General features: G+C 54.4%; 1 protein-coding gene across 7 annotated transcripts in view; it reads right to left on the bottom strand.

Moving 5' to 3' along the window:
- PTPRS (protein tyrosine phosphatase receptor type S) overlaps window positions 1-14,352 on the bottom strand; it is a 60,581-nt gene that overhangs the window by 27,265 nt on the left and 18,964 nt on the right. For 5 of the 7 annotated variants that reach the window (XM_044916645.1, XM_044916619.1, XM_044916642.1 and 2 more), the window contains exons 6-8: window positions 3,539-3,808; window positions 1,053-1,634; window positions 1-136 (exon numbers count right to left, since the gene is read on the bottom strand). In XM_044916645.1, coding sequence (XP_044772580.1) covers window positions 1-136; window positions 1,053-1,634; window positions 3,539-3,808 — 988 coding nt within the window. Of the gene's footprint in view, window positions 137-1,052; window positions 1,635-3,538; window positions 3,809-12,827; window positions 12,840-14,352 lie in introns of all 7 variants that reach the window. The other 2 variants (XM_044916652.1, XM_044916714.1) reach the window with 1 other exon arrangement.

Raw genomic sequence — 14,352 nt, 5'->3', positions numbered from 1 at the left:
ACCTCTCTGCCGTGGTCGCCCTCCCGGAACAGGAGCTCGTACTTGATGATGCTCTCCTGCCGCGGGGGGCTCCACGAGAGCCCAATGCTCGTCTCGGACTTGGCCTCGGCCCTGAAGTTCATGGGCTGGCCAGGCACTGTGGGGGAGGGGAGAGGAGGAGAAATGGGGGTGGCCGGGGAGGGGCCCACTCCACATGGGGTGCCCAACCCACCAGGTGTCCCCATTCTCCCAAAAAAGAGCCCCATGAAGCTCAGCACTGCCCTGGAGGTAAGGCTGCCTGTTCCCCGATGCTCCTGGAATGTTCTCCACTGTTCTCATTTCTCTTCTTTTCCCTGGGGGCCCCTTGCCACCCCTTGTTGCCAAGGGGCCCACCTCAATCCCCCCACCCTCTCTGCTTCCTCCAAATTGAAGGACAGAGGGACTGTGGGGATGACGTTTCAAAACACGGGTTCCCCATCCTGTGAGTGCTCTCTAGCACCACAGTTCTGACCCTTCTGTCCTTTCCTTGGGGCAGCTGCTGAGTCTTCTTGGCTTTGAGGTTCTGAAGCCTGAGGCGGACAGGAAAGGACGGGAAACCCAGGGAGCTGGGGCCCCACACACCTAAATGCCCCACCCTCAACCTGAGCCAGCAGGAGGCCAGCCGGCTGCCTTTGGGCAGATGTGCTTTCCCTTTATAATTTCAAAGGAGGTGGCATCAATCTCCGATGAGAACGGAGAGCAGGGGTTCTCAAACTCAGACACAGCCGCCAGGATCTGTCTGGATGTCCAGTCATAGCCCCGTGGGCTTGCCAAATCGAATTTCCCAAGTGAAGACAGAAATGTGGGTTTTCTGGGACAACTTCCTGCGTTTGAAATGCTAGCACGAAAATATTTTAAAGCACCATGCAGGATGAACAAACCATTTTGTGGCTTCCAGGCAAGACCAGCTAGCTGCATGCTACGAGATACATGACTGCCCCCTCCCCCCGGCCCTGTCACCTCCTCCTCCTCTGTTTCAACGACCCCGAATCCTGCTGTCCCCACAGAAGCCGCACCTCCCACTGGCAGCTCACCTCCCTGCTGTGTCTTGACCTGGATGGGGTCCGAGAGGGGCCCGTCGCCCACGGAGGTGAAGGCCAGCACGCGCACGGTATACGTCTCATCCTCCAGCAGGCTGCCCACAGTGGTCAGCAGGCTGTCATCCACGTTGTGCTTCTGCCAGTTGCCCACGGGGTGCTCGGGCTCCATGGTGTAGTAGATCCGGTAGCCCCGGATCAGGCCGTTGGGCTCCACGGGCTCCTCCCACTGGATGATCATGGTGGTGGCGCTCAGCATGCGGGCCTGCACGTTCCGGGGTGCGCTAGCTGGGGCCTGTTCGCCCGTGCGGGTGACCACTGACTCACTGGGAGGCCCCTGGCCGATGGAGTTGACAGCGGACACCCAGATCTCATACTCCGAGTTGGGGCTCAGGCCACCAATGCTGTAACGCGTCGTGGTGATGTCCTCTTTGATCTGGTAGGGCCCGTCCTGGCTCTTGGATTTATATTCGATGACATAGTAGGACACGGGGTCTGGGTTGCCGGAGTCCCATGTGATGGTGATGCTGGTGGCTGTGTTCTCTGTCACCACGGGAGTCCCCGGGGCTTTGGGGAGAGCTGTGGGTGGGAGGCAGGGTCACATGTCAGGCACGCTGGCTGCAGACCCCGAAGGCTCTGTGACTTTCAGCCACATGGCTACTGCCCTCGCTGAGCCTTGACTTCCTCGGCAGTGACCACAGGCCTAATGACCCCTGTCCCATCATCTATAGCTGGGTGTGGCAAACTATGGCCTGAGGACCAGCACCTGTTTTTTTTTTTTTAAGATTTTATTTATTTATTTGACAGAGAGAAAGATAGCGAGAGCAGGAACACAAGCAGGGGGAGTGGGAGAGGGAGAAGCAGGCCTCCTGCCGAGCAGGGAGCCCGATGTGGGACTCGATCCCAGGACCCTGGGATCACGACCTGAGCGGAAGGCAGGCGCTTAACGACTGAGCCACCCAGGCGCCCCCAGCACCTGTTTTTATAAATAAAGTTTTATTGGAACACAGCCGTGCCTGCGTATTGCAGATGGCTGCTTCTGGCAGAGCTGGGGGGATGTCGCAGAGACTAGATGGCCCGTAAAGCTGAAAATGGGTGACTTAAAAAAAAAAACAAAAAACTGCTCTTTAAGAAAAATATTTACCCTTGAGAATCTGAGAGGTCTGTCCCCCTCTCTGTGGTTCACTCTGCTCAGCCACGCTGTGTGTTCCCACATCACACCTGCTGTTCCCTGTACCTGAAATGCTCCATCCCCAGAGGGCCACATGGCCAGCTCCTTCTCATTCCTTAAAGCCTCCCACACACCACCCTAGCTAGAGGCGCCCTTGCCCAGTGCTTAGCAGGGACCAGAGTCTTGTTCACAGCTGTGTCCCTAGCACCTGGATAATCGTGACTTTCTCTCCCACTTGTCCCAAATTCTTACGCCACAGAGGCCCCAGGAGAAGTTCGATTCCTCGGCAAAATGACCAACCAACCAGCTGGAGATGACACTTTTTATGGCCTGAGGGCAGGGCTTGGCAAACTGCTTGCAAAGGGCCCCACAGTAACTATTTTCTGCTTTGTAGGCCAGAGAGTCTTCGTTGAGACTACTCAGCTCTGCCCCTGCAGCCCAAAAGCTGCCACACACAAGACCTGGGTGAATGGGTGTGGCTGTGTGCCAATAAAACTTTATTTAAAAAAACTAGAGGAGGGCCAGATCCAGCCTGCAGGTTATAGTCTGCGCGCCCCTGTTCTAAAGCTAGAAAAATATTTGGGGGCACCTTCCTCTGAATCTCACCACAAACTTGAGACGTCAGGACAATCTATAGTCTTCTATCCCGGCCCCATCTCTCTAAGTCTGCACAGTCCATTTCCTTCCCTTAGAAGTGTTCTCCATCTTCTCTGGCTCATTCCTGTTCAACTTTTCTTTTTTTTTTTTTTAAAGATTTTATTTATTTGACAGAGAGAGATACAGCGAGAGAGGGAACACAAGTGGGGGGAGTGGGAGAGGGAGAATCAGGCTTCCCGCCGAGCAGGGAGCCCGACGCGGGGCTCGATCCCAGGACCCTGGGATCATGACCCGAGCCGAAGGCAGACGCTTAACGACTGAGCCACCCAGGCGCCCTCCTGTTCAACTTTTAATCTTTCTCTGACCTAACTTTCCTCGGAGGTGTGACCTTTACTCTGGGGGTCTGAACAGTGCCATGGGATCCCCGTCACAATCCCAATCAGGCTGTATCACAGCTGCCTGGCTATGCGGGTGTTTCTCATGCTGGACTCTAAGCTTGGCAGAATGAGACCATGCCTCGCTCCAAAGGGCTGGGCCCAGAATAACGTGTAACCAATAATATCTGTTCACGAAACAACTGTCCCCTTGGCAGCCACGAATGACCAAAGCCAGAATGGAAACTCGGAGCTTTTCCACCTGTACCCCCAACCTGTGTCCCCGGGAGAGGGGTGTCAAGAGATGACCTGCCTTCCTGGGCCCCACGGGCCCCGCTTACATTTCACTGTGATCTGGGCCACGGCCTCGATGACGCCCAGACTGGACATGGCCACGCAAGTGTAGTTGGCAGAGTCTTTGACGTCTGTGAGCTCCAGCACGTTCCGACCCACGGGCATGTCGTCTTCAGGCGTCAGGTCTTCGGCCCCCTGCATCCACTTGACGTAGGGCATGGGCGAGCCCACAGCCACGCAGGTGATGTTCACGTTGCCACCTGGCATGATCTCGTGGCTCATGGGCAAGATGGAGAATCGCGGAGCCACGCGGCGGACTGGGGGTGGGCGGCGGCGGGTGGGGGGAGGGGTGCGGGGTGGGGGGGCAGGGAGACGGGATGCAGAGGGAAAAAAGAAAGAAAAGCAGGAAGAAAGAAAGAAAGAAAGGAAGGAAAGAAAGAAAAAAAGGAAAAAAAAGTGGAAAACAATTTAAATATAAACAGGGCTGTTTTCTTCCCCCCAGCTGAAAAATTTTTTTCTTCCAAATGAAAAGAAAACAAAAAAACCAAATTAAAAAATCAAATTCCAACACAAAGAAACCAAAACTTCAAAGGAAGGTACTTCACAAACAATATAGAGAGAGATATATCGATATATAATAAAAAGAGACATGAAGCATTATTTCGTAGCAACAGGGTTTCAAGAGACCAGAGTGGCTGGTCACAGCACAGTTACAAACACAAAAATTTATCAGCTGTTTCTCATCTTTGCTGACAGACGTGGCTTTAGCGAGCAGCCCCTCCGCCCGCTCTCCCAAGTGGGGAGCTTCGGAAGATTCTGGCTGCAGCTGTATGTGGGGGGGTGGCTCTGGGGACGTCGGGACGGGGAGCGGGGAGGTCACGGAATCCGCCGGCCCCAGGAGGCAGAGGGGACCAGGACCTCGGCCCCTGACCCTCGTCCCCTCCGGTGACTCAGGGGCCCTGCCCACTTCCCAGGGGGCCCTCAAGGAAAAGATGAGAAACTCTAATGAAATTTTTGTGGGTTTTTGGGTTGAGAAACCCTTCTAAAAGCTTCTGTCGGATCTGACAAGTTTCCATTGATAGATGCAGCTCTCAGAGTCACAAACAGCATGCAAAATAGGTTGGTTGAGAGAAAGAGAGAGAGAGAGAGAAAGAGAGAGGCAGAAGGAGGGACAGAGAGAGAGAGGTAATGCAAGGGAAGAGGCCTGGGTTTCAGGGGCCTTCAGTGCACGCTCGTGGGTGCCACAGAAGAGAGAGAGGAGCTACGGGAGAGAGAAAACAGGAAGACAGGCCCAGAGAGAGGGGGGCAGAGACAGAGAAGGAGGGAGGAGGGGGCCCACTTCAATGCTGCATATTAATTCTAGCGGATGTGACCCAATGTGACACGTCACATTGTCACATCACAGCCCTGGCAGAATCATAAATAGGATATTAATTAATAATAATAATAATAATAAAACAAGGGAATGAGCTTGAACGTTGAGAAAACAGGGACATGTTCTGTGCGTTTCTCAGCGGGGAAGCGGGTGCAGCCTTCTGTCCCAATCTCGCAGACCGTGAAGGCAGCAGGATGCATTTCGGGGGCTCCATTTTCGGAAGCTGGACAGGTTTTGGGGGTGCGGGGGAGGGGCGGACGCTAATGGCACCTGAACTTCCAAAAGGCGTGGCTGCCCCACAGGAGATGTTTAACTGCAGCGGGCGGGACCTGGGATGACCTAGTAGATCCTTCGAGCCAGAAAGAGGGTGTCACTGGCTAAAACCTTGGGGCCTCGTGGGTCCCCAGCTTTGGACGGGTCAGGGAGTCTTGTCTCAAACTACAGAGATGACAGACTGGAGACTCAACAAGGCTCAAGAGGGCCACAAAATGACTTTTGGCACCCCGACCTGCCTTTGATTCCACACACTATTGGTGGTGGTGGGGTGGCTGTCGGGGTCTGGCTTGCCTTACAGAGGAGGGGGCTCCAGGGGAAAAAGGGAAGCAAGCCCGGGAACCCCGCTCTTCCAGCCTGGCTTCTAAGCTGGAAATCCCAACCCTTGCTCCCTGAATCCAGATGGCTAGAGGCAAAGAGGAGGGGGCGGCTCCATGGGGGTGGGGGGACAGGGCAAAGAAGCGGCAGCCCTTCGGAAAAGGAAGCCCCACGAAAAGTCCAGTGTCACGTTGGAGACGGGATGGAGGAAGTGGAAGGTATCACTGGAGGGGAGGAGTGGGGGTGCGGGCGGGGGGAGACAGAGGGGCCATGCAGACAGACTGGGGGTGAGGGGCGGGGCAGGGCACTGGGATGGGGGGTGGCTTTCTGGCAGGGCTGGGTGGAGGGTGGGGGGAGTCGGGGAGAATGGGGTCTGGCCAGCCAGCGGACGCGGTCCAGGCCAGCCGCCGGCATCCACAGCGAGGCACAAGTGGGATGCCCGACGCTGCGTTGTCATGGAAACAGAACACGATGGGGGATGAGCGTGGGGGAGCTAATTAATCAAGGACAGAAAACGGCATCGACGTCCAAAACCAAACCAGGAGGAACAAATGAAAAAACAAAGCGGAAAAAAAAAGAAAAGGAAAAATCCAAAAAAAAAAACACCACAACCAAACAAAGATCTCCTCTGAAACAAAACACCCAAAAGCAAAAAGGAAAAAACAAAAACAAAACAAAACAAAATAAAAAGACATGGAATGTGTGGGGCTGAAAATCGGGGTCTGAAAGGGAGGAGGACTGTGACTTCCCCAGGGAGATGCCCCCCCCGCCCGCGGCAGAACACAGAGTCTGGCCTCCCCACCCAGCACTCGAGAACCCCGGCTGCGGGTTCGAAGTGGCCACGGAGGTGAGATCCTCACAGAAGAACCACCTTCGGGGCAAACCAGCCCAGCCCCGCTTCTCGGGGACATCCTGCCCCTGGCTGAGGGCTGGATGAACAGCCCTTGTCTCAGACACGCTGAGCACACAGCAAGGCAATTCCTCATGAGCTCGGAGTCTCACAGAGAACCTCTCTAGGCAGAGGCAGGAGAGCTGATGTAGCAGAATAAGACCCGTGGGCCTTGGGGAGGTCCCTCAGGTGCCTCGATTTCTTTATCTGTGAAATGGGGGTAACTGGGGACATGCTCAGAAGGCCCTTAGGTTGACTGAGGCAGTACCCAGCACACAGAGGGTACTCAGCCTGGGCATGGGGCCAGTGAAGTTTCCTTCTGGCCTCCCAGGGGTGGGGGGTGGGGGAAGATCAGCTAGATTCTCTACCTTAAGGGACTTTGGGACGAATTAGTTAAAAAGGAAACAGAATTTCAGTAGAATCCCCACATCTCTTTATCCCTTCCAACTTGGTGCGGCAAATATCTGTACTGCCCATTTTGTGGATGAGGCAGTGGAGGCTCAGAGAAGTGATAGGGCTAGCTGGAAGACACCAAGGAAGTGGTGGGGCCAGAGCTCAAAGCCAGGACTGCCTGGTCCCTGCCTCTCGGGTAAAGCGAGTCTTCTCTCACCACGGCAAGTAGCAAGAATTACAGCCAAGTGTCTCTTCTTGGCACCTGGCTCTTTCAAACTCATGAGTATTTACCTTCTGGGGACGACAAAGAGGGCCAAAGTACCCCATCACCTATATATACCTATCAACTGAATAATAACCAGTGACCACCAGTTGAATACTATCCAGCAGTCATTATAACAAATGTCCAGAAGCCATTAGTAAGATGCCCATACAGAAAAGGATTATTGGAATATTGAAGGGAATAAGTGCTAGATTTAGGATTTAAAGGTTAAATATGAGCCAAATTTATCCCTGTGTAATAAGGCTCAACATCTTGCCCCAGAGACCCCATTCACATCTGAACTTAAAGTATCTCTCCTTGGGGAGATCTGGAAGATACCTCCAACTTTTTTCAGAAGCAGGGACAAGCATCTATCTTGAATATGTAAAAAGCCTGCAGTATAGGATTGTTAATTATAAGTCAGTTAAATGTGGATGGGCATTTATCAACAACAGTAATTTTAGTGCTCACAATCCTGAACATGACCAGCAGCCATCAGTTAAATGGATCTGCCAATATGCTGTAAACGCTGACAGCTGAGAAACTTTGCCTACCTGCTTTCTCATTCGCTTCATCTGCTTCTAAGGGTGTGCTGTAGGAAGAGGGCTGGTTTGCCACAAGTTTGGGGAGGATCATGCCCATCAGCACTAGGTGGCTCAGAACCCCCTGCGGGGTCTCATTAGGCCTCCGGGCAACCTCCCAACCAGCAAGGGCGGGTGGCTGACGCTGTGTTCTGCCCAGTTTGGTGATGACACCCACCCACGACATCTTTCCACCCCTGGCTGCAAGCTTGAGGTGCGGGTTAGAAAGTAAGGTGGGCGCAGAGCCCACAGGACGGAGTGGCCCCGCGGGACCCCCGCCCCCAATTACCGACCTGAATGGAGGGTCCAGGCAGGTTATAAGGGGACCACACCAGCCTTGGTCCTCAGCACGCTCCAGCTGGCTCTCGTTTCCAGCTCTTCTCGTCACCGAGTAGCCGGGGGTCCCAGCGGGGAGGACCCGCATGGGTGAGGGGGTCAGGAGGGTGGGCGGTGGGGGGTGGCAGGTTGGGGGGGGGTGGGTTGCTTCAAACCCCGATTCACATGGAAAAACAACTCAAAAACCGTCAAAGCAACCGGGAGACGACCCCTCCCCCAGGCAGGAAGAGGCAGAAACTCAAAAACCAAAAGGGGGAGGGGTTCAGGGGAGAAAGGGTGGGGAGGGGTGAGGGAAAACTCAAAAGTGAGGTGATCTGGTTGAAGCACTAGGTAGGGAACTCGACAGTGTCAGACATCTCAACTATTCGGCAAGCCGCAGCTCCAAGGGAGGGAGGGGGGAGCTCTGCCTGGCATTTTGGGGTAAGAGGAGCTGCTGGGTGCTCCTCTAGACTCCAAAATGAGGATGCGGGTGGGGGGGGGGAGAGATGCCAAGAAGTTCTGCAGCCCCCACGGGCTCATTGAAGCTTAGATTACACCTGTCCAGGGAAGGGAGGGGTTCCGAGCCTGATTCCAAGGCCCGGTTCTCAGCCCCTCCGTTGAACCCCAGCCTGTGGCCCAGGGAGGGGGGGTACTGCCCCATGGCCTGCCTTGGGCATCTTCCTGTTCTTGCCCCCTTTCTACCATCCTGCCTCCTCCCTCCCACCACCAGCTCCCTCTGCCATCGAGATAGCGTGCATGGCCTGGAGGGACCTGGCTGGAGCTCCGCCCACCGGCTGACCAGCAGCCTTAACAAGTTGTTAGCATTTTTAGTTGGACGTTTTGCTGCACTATCGATACTGATTTTATTTGCCTTTTTTGGTACCCTCTCTCTTGCCCCACTTTTTTTTTTGGTTCTAGCAGAAAATGGGATGACATCTTGCCAATCAAATGACTTCCTTCCCCCCCCCCCCCCCCCCCCCCCCCGCTGTGGCGGCCGGAGACGTGGGGCTTTCCAAATGACAAGGTGTAATCTAATATTCCCCACTCCCCCCCTCCCCCAAAACAGAGGAAACAGCAATGCAAAGGGTGTGAGGCAGGCAGCAGGCGAGAAGTTCTAGAGCTCAGTGTTCCTGCAGAACGCCCCCTCCCTGCCGCCCCATCCTGGAGCCCCCTCTCCCCTTGGGATGAGGGTGGGATGAGGAGAAGGGCTGGGTTCTGTCAGGGTCATGTCAGGGGCCTTGGGGGCAGGGCAGGGGGAGGCACGACCAGGCGTGATCAGCAGGAACTGGGGGGCTCACCAACACACCCCAGTGCAAATCTTTCTGGAGATACAGGAGGTTGAGGGGGATTCCAGGCCCAGTATTTGTATCTAATCCTTTTTGGGGCTGGGGGTGGAAGTAAGGAAAACACCTAGAAGTCAGACCCACCAATTTGACATGGCTTGGGTGCCAGAGGTTTAATTTAAAAAAAAAAAATCTGTCCCATAAAAATCCCACACCATGGTTTGATCTGCAAAGGCCTGGGGATGGGACACAGAGAGAGTTCTGGGGAGCACCCGGAAATCGGGGCAATCTAGACCCACCACTGGCATTGGGCATCGAGTCCCATTCCTGAGCTCAAGATTCGAGACCTGTCATTGAAGTATCCCAGCCCCATCTGACCTCCTCCCAAACCCTAAAGGTATCCTGAGTCCCTGGACCGCTCTTCCCCATGCCTCCAGCTCACTCCCAAGTTCTCCCCGCAAGCCCTCACACCATCAGGCGGGCGGTGCACCATTTAACTGGGTCCCACGCACCATGGGTTGATGATGCTATGTCAAATGTCAAGTGGTAAAGGCGCCACCTTTAGCCACCAAAGCAAGACCGGAAAGCCTTACAACGTTGAAGAGACAAACAAGAAAATCAACAGCCAGGGAGAATGTAATCTGATCACCTTCCCACCTTGTTAAAAACTGGAGCTGCATCTTCCCCAGGGGAGTTCTGGGACTGGGACTGGCAGATGTATTAAAAAGTGGGCTCGGTTTGGACATCGGCCCTTTGCATCTCAGAGAGATCCATTTCAAGAGGAGAAGGGCCCCGTCTGAATATCCCGCCCCCTGAACCTCCCAGGGGCAGCAGAAGCTGGTGTCGGGGAATTAAAGGAGTCCAGCTGGAGGTAGGGACTCCTGGCAGCCTGCCCTAGCAACAGTGTAAATGCTTGTAGCTTTCAGGGTGGAACACGCCAGGTGGTCCCCTCTTCTGGTGGACTGGGGCTTCTCTGCAAGGTAGCTCAGCGCCCAAGCTGGGCCTGTCGTTTTTTGTTTGTTTTTTTTTTTTTTTGCCTGTTCGTACTCCGTGGCCACCAAATTCCCTGGCAGAGTGACAGGAGGAAAGATGAAAGATGTGGCTCTAGGGCGGCCACTGATCTCACAGGAATTGGGTCGGAACCCGGAGAAAATGAAACCATGGGATGGGTTCAGAAAAAGCACCAGCGAAAAACGAGATCTGAGCACGTGAGTTCACTTCTGCCCTACAGCTCTTTTCAAAGCAGTTTTGCCATAGCCATCTTTTTCCAACGGTGGCTCTGCGAAGTACATAATGGGCCAGATGAGGTCCCCAAAAAAGGGAAGTGTCTGCTCGAACTCTTTCCTTCCCCGCTCTACAATCCCACTAGATGATCTCTTCTATGCCGGGCACTAACAAAGGGCACTTGAGCAGTAATTCGCTCAATGGAATCCTCCCAACTCCCCTGTGAGTTAGAGCAGGGATGACCCTTCTTGGGCAGATGAGGAAATGGGACCCCAAGGGATCAGGTGACTAGCCCAAGGTCACATGGCCAGAGAGGGGCAGTGGCAGCGTTTGAATCCAGGCGGGCCCAAGACCTTGAGCCACTTCTCAGCTCTAATTCACTGGGGACCCAGCTTTGGTGGAGGGGTTGGGAGAACCTCTCCTCTACTTTTTGGAGCTCCTCTGCAGCTCGGCCTGGCAGCTCTCACCCTGGGTTAAAAAGGAGACAGGAGAAAGCAATCTCCTCTTACTGCATCTAAAGTCCTCTTGCCAACTTGGCCCCGGACTTCCCAGTAAGTGGGAGATTAGGGAAGGAAGGTGAGGGACAAGAGGGTAAAAATGGTGGCCCCAACAAGCTGGCCTCTTCTCTCAACTCCCACCTACGTTGGGTAGTCAGCCGAGGGTCCAGGGGCTAGAAATCTAAATGGATTTTTTTATTTGGGGTTGGAGTAGTATTCTCAAGGGCTTGACTTTCTTCAGGGAGGGAGAAGAAGATGGGAGCATGCATCTCCAAATCTCTGAAGGTTTGCAGGAGTGAGAGAGATACTTTGGTGGGGGCGGGGGGGGGGGGGGAGAGACAGAGAGAGACAGAGACAGAGAGAGGGAGAGACAGAGAGAGAGAGAGAGAGAGAGAGAGACAGGCAGTGGGAGAGCTGGGGAGGCAGAGAGAGAGGGGGGAGAGGCTATGCCCAAAGTTCCCCTGGGTTTTCTCCAGAATTCCACAGTTCTGATGCTTAGGTACTCAGAAAGTGACCATGCTGTGTTGCTGGACAAGATGCCTGTGACTGGGCCCAGAGCCGGTGAGGGGGTGGAAGGAGCAGCCAACGTCACCTGGGAGGCGGAGGCATAGCACTGTAGGGCGGGCTAACTGCCTGCGTATTTCTTCCGAAGTCGGTCATGCTACGTTTTCTGACAGACAGTTTTGTATTTGTGCCCAGCCAGGATGCCAAAGTCATCACACCAGCTGCCATCTTGAGCACTGCCTATGTGCCAAGCATGCATCATTTCGGGAGGATGATCCAAGGTAAGGTAGCCACTTCCCACATTTGGACTGCCGCTCTAGTGAACAAGAACTTGAAATGCTGGTTGTTGCCCATTTAGCTGCGCTTCAAATGCCTGTTTTCTGGGTCGTTTGGGAGAGTGGGAGGTGGTCTCATGCTGAGGCAGAAAGACAGGGACACGCCTGCTTAAGCCCCCTTCCAACATGGCTGCGCTGTGGGGCTAAGGCACCACCTCTGGGGAAAAGGGGGCTGGACGGCGAGGCCAGGCAAATGGGGCTGCTCTCCCCCACACCCCCCACCATCTGTCTATGTCACCTCCCTAGTGCCCTTGAGCCTGGGCGGTCACTTTCTGCCCCAGCATCCCAGCTGTGGGACCCCTACTGCCCTCCTGGATGGTAGCTGGGACAGGAACACTGGCTTTTAAATCACAATGCGTTTGGAGAACAACCACAGAACAGCTCAGCCCAAGAAACCGAAAGCAAATAGCACGGAAACACGAGACAGAACCAAAGACGAAACGCTTTGGGGTAGAAGGGGACCAGGGTGAACGGGGATGAGAGGGGGGAAAAAAAAACGAACTGATCGGTTTTTTCCCCCCAAAACAAAACAAAACCAAAATAATTAGTAATAATAATTAAATAAAAGAAAGAAAGAAATACAAAGGAAACCAAAGGAGAAAAACAGAACAGGAGACGAGAAACACTCCAACAGAAGGCGCTGGGAATTCACCAGACCAAACCAACAAGAGTGGCATGCAGAGAAATTTTTACATTCTCCCGGCATGCATCAGGCCCAAGTTACCATGACGACGAGGAGTGCAAAAAACTTAGCAACAACATTACCAACGGATGCATAGAGGCGACCACAATGCAAGCATCGCATGTGTGCGGCCGGCCCTAGGCCAGGCTGGGCGCGGCTGAAATTTTCGTGTCTTTCTGGGTTTTTGCTCTCGCTTGGCGGTTTTTTTTGTTTTGTTTTGTTCGCTTTGTGCTTACTATTCGTATTCCGTCATTTATTTATTTATTAGATCTTTCGCTCTTATTTTCCATGTGAGTGTCTGAGTGTGCGCGTGTGCGTGTCTGTGTGCGTGTCGTGTGTGTGCGTGTCACTTTCAGAATGTAAAAATGTGGGTAAAGAAAGTAAAAAAGAAAAAAACACACCAACCTTCTCGAAGCTCTGAGGGATGTAAAGGGGGTTTGATGCAGAACACAATGACATGGGGAGAAGAGAAAAAATAGGGGAGATACAGAGAGTAAAAAGAGGACTTCCCAAGGCTAAAAGCTGCAATAGTTTGTTGTTTTTTCTTTAAACCAAAAAAAAAAATTAAAATTAAAAAATAAAAAAGAACAGCAATGACCTTTTTTCTTTTCTTGACATATTACATTTGTCTTCCACGATTCTTTTTTTTTTTTTTTTTTTAATTCATTTCTGGAGCATCTGAGACCCAGGCAAAGATTGGGAGGCTGGACCCCCAAAAGATCAGAGGCTCATGCTGGGGACCCCACCTCCAAGGGGCTGAGGACATGGGGGTCCCCTTCCCTCAGGGCACCCTTGCTAGAGGCCTCCCCCCCACCCCATGCCTGCTGTCCACGCTCTCTCCTTGAACCCTGCCAGACTTACAAACCCCCATCCCAGATGTTTGCAGAGAAATAAGCAGATCAGACGAAGACCAGTCAGCCGGAGTCATGGACGCACCATAACTCACCAGAGGTGCCGTGGCAGCGGATCGGTGCGTGCCCCCTGCCCACCCTTGCACCCACGTCCCCATTCCCTCCCTCCACGCGGCCTCCTCCTCACAGACAGGATGTCAAACCCAAGGTGCAGAACCAAGGAGCTGCTTTGGGGCTGGTGGGGCTGTGCTTGGTGGGGACCAAGCGGGGAGGGTCTGTGGGGGAGTAAGGAACTGCCCCGCCGCCCAGCTGGAGAACGGTGGGGGCTTGGTGTCTCGCGTGGGGAAAACTGAGGCCCGGAGAAGTGTGGGTGCAGTCAAGTATACAGAGCCAATCAGGGCAGCCCTGGGGCTTGAAGGGGGCCCTGTTTCCTGGCAGCAGAGGCTGTTTCTACCCCGAATCTGATCAGACACAGCCACTGGGAGGCGGGAGAGGGAGGAGAGCAAATGGAGGAGGAGGAGGCAGATTAAAATTTCTGGAAGAACTGAAGAGAACCAACACAGGGATAAGAGGGGTCGACCCTGGCCTCTGGGGACAAGGGAGCCCCCGGCACCTCTGAGGGGACATCAAGGGACCGAGAAGGAAGTCGGTGTAGACGCTCCCCAGGGCCGCCTTTGGGGGTTGGGGTGGGGGGGCACCGGGGCAAGGACCCGGGCTTCCAGGCATGATGAGAGCGACAAGCCTCGCTGGCGTGCCGTGCCTGCCACGGCCTGACGGGGTGCCAAGCCCCAGGCCTGCGTGCCGTGCCTGCCGCGGCCTGACGGGGTGCCAAGCCCCAGGCCTGCGTGCCTGCTGTGGCCCCGGCCTCACTTGGGCCGACACGTGTCCTTTCCTGAGGGCGACTAGGAGACAAAGAGCACCAGGCTCTGGGACAGCCGAAGGTGCAGGGGCCGGCGGGGGGCGGCCTCAAAGACCCCTCCCCAGCTCTCAGATTGAGGGTGCTGGGGGTGGGTGAAGCGGGGAGCTACGAGAGGCCACGGAGTCTGGAGAAGCAAAGCAAGCACACAGCAAGGGGGGGG

The sequence above is a fragment of the Neomonachus schauinslandi genome, chromosome 1 (genome assembly GCF_002201575.2).
Source record: "Neomonachus schauinslandi chromosome 1, ASM220157v2, whole genome shotgun sequence".
NCBI classification, from domain to species: domain Eukaryota; kingdom Metazoa; phylum Chordata; class Mammalia; order Carnivora; family Phocidae; genus Neomonachus; species Neomonachus schauinslandi.
Note: the sequence above shows the minus strand (reverse complement) of the source record. Positions and strands in the feature narration are given on the sequence as shown.